This window comes from Dendroctonus ponderosae, unplaced genomic scaffold (assembly GCF_020466585.1).
Source record: "Dendroctonus ponderosae isolate FM_Combo_2020 unplaced genomic scaffold, Dpon_F_20191213v2 Dpon_F_20191213_6, whole genome shotgun sequence".
Lineage (NCBI taxonomy): Eukaryota > Metazoa > Arthropoda > Insecta > Coleoptera > Curculionidae > Dendroctonus > Dendroctonus ponderosae.
Genome location: NW_026018814.1, coordinates 3,380,135 through 3,385,040, shown reverse-complemented (window position 1 = coordinate 3,385,040; position 4,906 = coordinate 3,380,135). Strand labels below are relative to the sequence as shown.

General features: G+C 41.5%; 1 protein-coding gene across 1 annotated transcript; it reads right to left on the bottom strand.

Annotated features, from left to right (window-relative positions):
- Window positions 1–885: 885 nt before the first annotated feature.
- On the bottom strand, window positions 886–3,844 carry LOC109536446. Its single transcript, XM_019902670.2, has 4 exons — window positions 3,506–3,844; window positions 1,867–2,095; window positions 1,555–1,813; window positions 886–1,282 (listed from the first exon to the last, which is right to left on the bottom strand). The coding sequence occupies exons 1-4, from the start codon at window positions 3,699–3,701 to the stop codon at window positions 1,166–1,168; spliced, it is 801 nt and encodes a 266-aa protein (XP_019758229.2). The 5' UTR covers window positions 3,702–3,844; the 3' UTR covers window positions 886–1,165.
- Window positions 3,845–4,906: the final 1,062 nt, after the last annotated feature.

Here is a 4,906-nt window from a genome sequence, read left to right as displayed (position 1 = left end):
GGTTTGGGAGCAACGTTGATTTCTATGGATCGTGATTCATGAATGGAAAATAGGGGGTAGAAATAAAAGTACTAAAAGTACAAAAATTGGAATTAGTCCGATGACACACTCGCCCTCAGTGAGCCAATGAGTCCAGTTCCTCTTAATTATAGTTTTGTTATTTTATTTTTAATAAATAATAATAAAATTTTAGTTTATAATACACTATAATTTTACTTTAAGGTATTTCCCTCATTTGCGGTGTTGCGATATTGAATATTTTATTATGTTTTCTTGTGATTACCACCTTAAATTATTGTGATTTTTTCAATTTTTTCAAGATGTCAGGAGTTCGAAAAACGGATTTTCGCCCTCGAACCGAACACTATTTTTTATTCGAATGAAGCACAACACGAATAATAAATGAGAATATCCAAAAATAAAAGGCGCCGATTCCATATCTTAAGTTTGTTGTCAATGCCATTTTTCAACTGTCACTTTTTGACTATCGTAATTTTTCCAAAACGTACTTTTGGGTACATAAAATATAATGACAGCGACAAGTTGAATTTGTCACCTTTATTTTTGCGACTATAATGACAGTGACAGGTTGTCACATTTAGTCCGGGCGTAAAAATAAAACAAATTCATTATTTTTGCTGCGCAAAAGTACAACAATTTTGATTCATTCAAATGAAAATTTCAATGTGAGACAAAACATTTTAAACTTTTTCTCCGAATCGCCCATGGAGATCTATTGTGACCAGCTAAAAGGGAAAGTGCGTTTTTTTCCTGCTGCAGGTCTCACGACACGCTTTTAAGTAATAATAAGCTGACAACTGTTTGCATTATTGGATAACAATAACAAACGCGGAATATTAATTAGCGGCTTTTGCTGCCAATACGTTAGTAAAAAAAAGTTTTCTATTTTTTTATTACAAATTTAACAGTATAAAATATAATGCAATGGCAACTGATCAGTTCAACTAACAACCATCAGCACGCTAATTTTCTCCCAACCTGCTGCGTTATTCTGAACCCTTTTCCACTGGTTGAAACCAGCTCACTTTGTCCATGTGCAATCTTTCGGCCAATTCACTCAGCTTATCACTTTGCTACCCAATTTGTGTGAGTTTTGGAAAAACTGTCCCATTTACACCAAAAAATAAACCGAAAATGGCAAAATTCAGGCATAGCGCGTCTTCTTCGCTCTCCTCCAAGGCCGCAAAATGCTCCTGATGATCCCAATCTTCTCCAGCGCAATATCGGCCACCATCTTCTCCACCTGCTTAATGGCCTTCACCTGAAAATGATGCCAACTCGTGAACGATGATTTCCCATGATGATTAAAGCGACAGTTAATACACGATTAGAATAACAAAATTGCATATCGTTTAAGCCTGGTGATCACCCGCAAATGTCAACGTTAATCAATCTTAATATTAACAGAATGATTATTGAGGTTTACAGGTCCAAAGGCCTGGTTATACTCTTGATCACCACCTGGGCGATTTCGGCCCCCGTATCCATAACGCGGGACCCGATTGCCCCCAAGCCCCTAAACAGCCCACTCACCGTAGCTCCAATATTGCCCCCCAAATTAAGGTTGACAATGGGCCTGATGGGGATGGGCGGATTAGTGAAAAACGTGTTAAACGGAACCAAGCCCGGGATCGGCGACGGTCTTTTAGTGCTGGTGCTAAATGAGGGGTTAGTGGTGATGATTTGATGGGTGGTTGTGGTGTCCGGCTGATTGGCCCGATCTGAACCCTCTGGACTAGTTTGCGTGATGTTTGCGTCGATGGTGTTGCCGTCGGCTTCCGATGAGTCCAACCTGGAAAAGTTTACTGTTATTTCAGTATCAGTTGAAAGCTAGTGAACACTCACTTGTTTCCTGCTGACGTTGTGCTCTCAAAGGGCCTGCCGGGACCATGAAGCGATTCAAAAGTAGTCTCGAATCGCTTCACGAAAGAATCGCTCGGGTCCCATTTCTCGCTCAGCTCGCTCCAAATCTTCGGATACTCTTTCTTCAGCCTCTTGATGGCCATCAAGGCTATGGTGGCCTGCTTCTCACTGCAGCGGGCGCAGTTTGTCTGCAGTGCTTCCGGAAGAATTCCTAGCAAACAATTGAAAACACTTTTTTATTTTCTAAGGTGAAACCGATTTTAAGCTTCCTTTTAAGGCTTTGCCTTGAGCACTGTAATTACTGTAAAAAGCTTTATTGTGCAAAACAAAAGACCTGCACTCGGCATCGACGGAAGTTCATTGGTTGTTTGCGCAATTTTTTGCCTAAAAATCCATCTTTTTACTTGATAAACAACAGGAGCGCCTTCAATCCCGTGCCGTAACAGCAACTTAATTTATTCGCATTTCAACAATCTATTCATCAAGGTCTTGCACGCATTCATTAGTGTGTTCCACTGGTTCCAGCAATTAGCTTGTAAGGTAAATTTCAATTGCGTCAACCTGGCCGCAATGCCCCGAGTAGATTAAATTGCTTTTACTTGGCTGGATGTTTTGCGTCGTCCCTCGTATGTCGCTCGGTTGCGACAAGGACAGCCTGGTTTCCATGGTTATTGCTATGTTGTTCTCCCTCCCACCCGCAGCTGAAACTCCACCGAGCGCGTTAAGCTTGAATTGGGTGACGATTTCGTGCTACGGGGGATGCTCCAAACAGTCCGAGAGGGTTTTTGGTGAAATAACGCACACTAAATTAGCCACTCAGAATGCACGAAAGATGCAAACTAAGGCTTTTTACTAATCTACAAGCTGAATACTAATCTACTTGTTATTAAAATGTGAAGGTTGCTTGATAAGGACGACAATTTAAACGGCGAAAAAGCAGGATTTTGTTTGCAAGTCTCCGATGCTGACGTTTTTCCATCAAAGCCCCCAAAGTGTTTGCTCTAGTTATTAGACACCGTTCGCCAAAAACGATTAATCGAATGCGAAAAGAAAGCGTGCCAAATATCAGCGACTCAATTTCACCATGTGCATTTGAGGATCATTAACGAATGATTGCTTTATTATTTACCACTTTCTACAAGTGGGGCGCAATCTTTCTGTGCGTAATTTCGGAAGCGTTCCAACAATTAAGCAGGAAATATATGTTTTATTATATGACAAGTTTGTTAATGGAAAGGCATATTTCAATAAAATGCTGTCGGGGGAATGGGGAACAACAGCAATTGCATAAAACGCTAAAGGCGTTCGCGGACGTTATTTGAAGAATTGGCAATTTGCTCGATACCAGGGCGTCGTCTATAGGCATTTGGAGCTTTGGAACCCGGAAATGTTCACGTCTTCAAACCACAGTTAATTAACACAGCAAAATCAAAGCGCAAAAGTGAAAAATGGAACCAGCGTGGACGACTGGAGTATAAAAACTGGGCTTTTTAAAAAGCGAATTTCCGTTGATATTTGAAGTTTCTTATCGGGATGAAACAATGACAAGGCAAAGAAATCAGTTTGATTCAGTTCAAACAAAAAACAATCGAAATCAAGTCCCATGGACTTTCTGACTTACTTTTCAATTCCACACCCTCGGGTGGACAGGCGCCCTGCGACAACAAGCAGGCCGAATAATAGTTGACCATCCTGCGGTTATTCAGGATCGCTCCCACATCGATGTGGTCGTACTTGCTGGCGTAGTACTTTGCTGCCGGTTTGGCGCCGGTCAAGTCCAAAGCCATCCCGATCAGCACCGAAACAATGAGCAGCATTGCACCGTGTTGGTACCCACTAATCGCCGGTACCGCGAAACATATGTGAAGCTGGACCAGGTCGATTGCGTCTACCCGAAGAACAGTCGCACGAGAATGCACATGGTTCAAGAGCTGATGAAGACTTTTACATTGCCGAGGTCGCTCCAAGTCTTGGGTGCTGTGGGTTCTTTCAATAACATTCTAATGGGTTCGACTTGAAGATGCAAACCACTCGTGCTTGTGAAACGACGCAACACATTTTTTGCATTTGCGTTGTTGCATTTGCGTTGTTCAATCTATTAGGACTTCATGACTTGATGATTTCAGCTTTGAGGTCGACAGAAGTCGCATTTTGTTCAGATTTTCAAATACATGTATTGGACACTGATGCAGTGAGACGTTTATTTCATTTTGCCCGCAAAAAGTCCACTTTTGAATTTTGCCAGGTTTTGCAAAAATGCCCCACTGCTTGACCGCAAAATTTGAAACACCAAACCACTGGGACTATGGAAAATTCACACAGTATTGGCTGCGCCATCTTTTGGCTCGCACAGAAATTAGAAATTTATTATACAGGGTGTTCGGAAAGTGTGATGTGTGTAATTGGAATCGCAGTAAAAGAAGTCTGGTTTGAAAATCAGCCAAACTTGACAATTTATAAGACTATTGTGAGTATCTGGTGCATTTCAAAGCTCTAAAACTAGCACGAATCGCACACTTGATCTGCTCGTAATGCAAGGGCGGATCCAGGGCGGGGGGGTCATGGGGGCATGACCCCGCCCCATTCAATTCTCTATCCAACGATGCCAAAACGAATTCTGTGGCTCGAATGGTTCGTGAGAAACTTCGAAAAAAGCAGCGTCAGGTTCAAGTGCATTTTGCAACTCAAAAAAATTCCACGCATATCTAAAACCATCAATGGTTCACTTTCTAAAAAGGCCATTTATTTATCTCTAGAATGATGTACAAATGAGCGTTCTTGCTCGTTTTGCCTTTGAGAAATGAGCAAAAATGGGACGGAAAACATGAAATTTTGGCATAATCTTGAACCTAAGTGTTTGATATTCAAATTTCGCTTTCTAGGCCAAAACTATTCGAATTTCCTCACTCACGTTGTTACGACTGAACCGAGTTTTCAATTCTCTATCCAACGATGCCAAAACGAATTATGTGGCTCGAATGGTTCTTGAGAAACTTCGAAAAAAGCAGCGTCATGTTCAAGT

Excerpts from the sequence above, each read along its gene's own strand:
- LOC109536446 (XM_019902670.2), bottom strand. The coding sequence starts at position 3,701 with ATGCTGCTCATTGTTTCGGTGCTGATCGGGATGGCTTTGGACTTGACC. Across the intron at positions 2,096-3,505 it reads CGAGGGTGTGGAATTGAAAA|GAATTCTTCCGGAAGCACTG; the intron begins GTAAGTCAGAAA and ends ATTGTTTGCTAG. Across the intron at positions 1,283-1,554 it reads GGGGCAATATTGGAGCTACG|GTGAAGGCCATTAAGCAGGT; the intron begins GTGAGTGGGCTG and ends CATCATTTTCAG.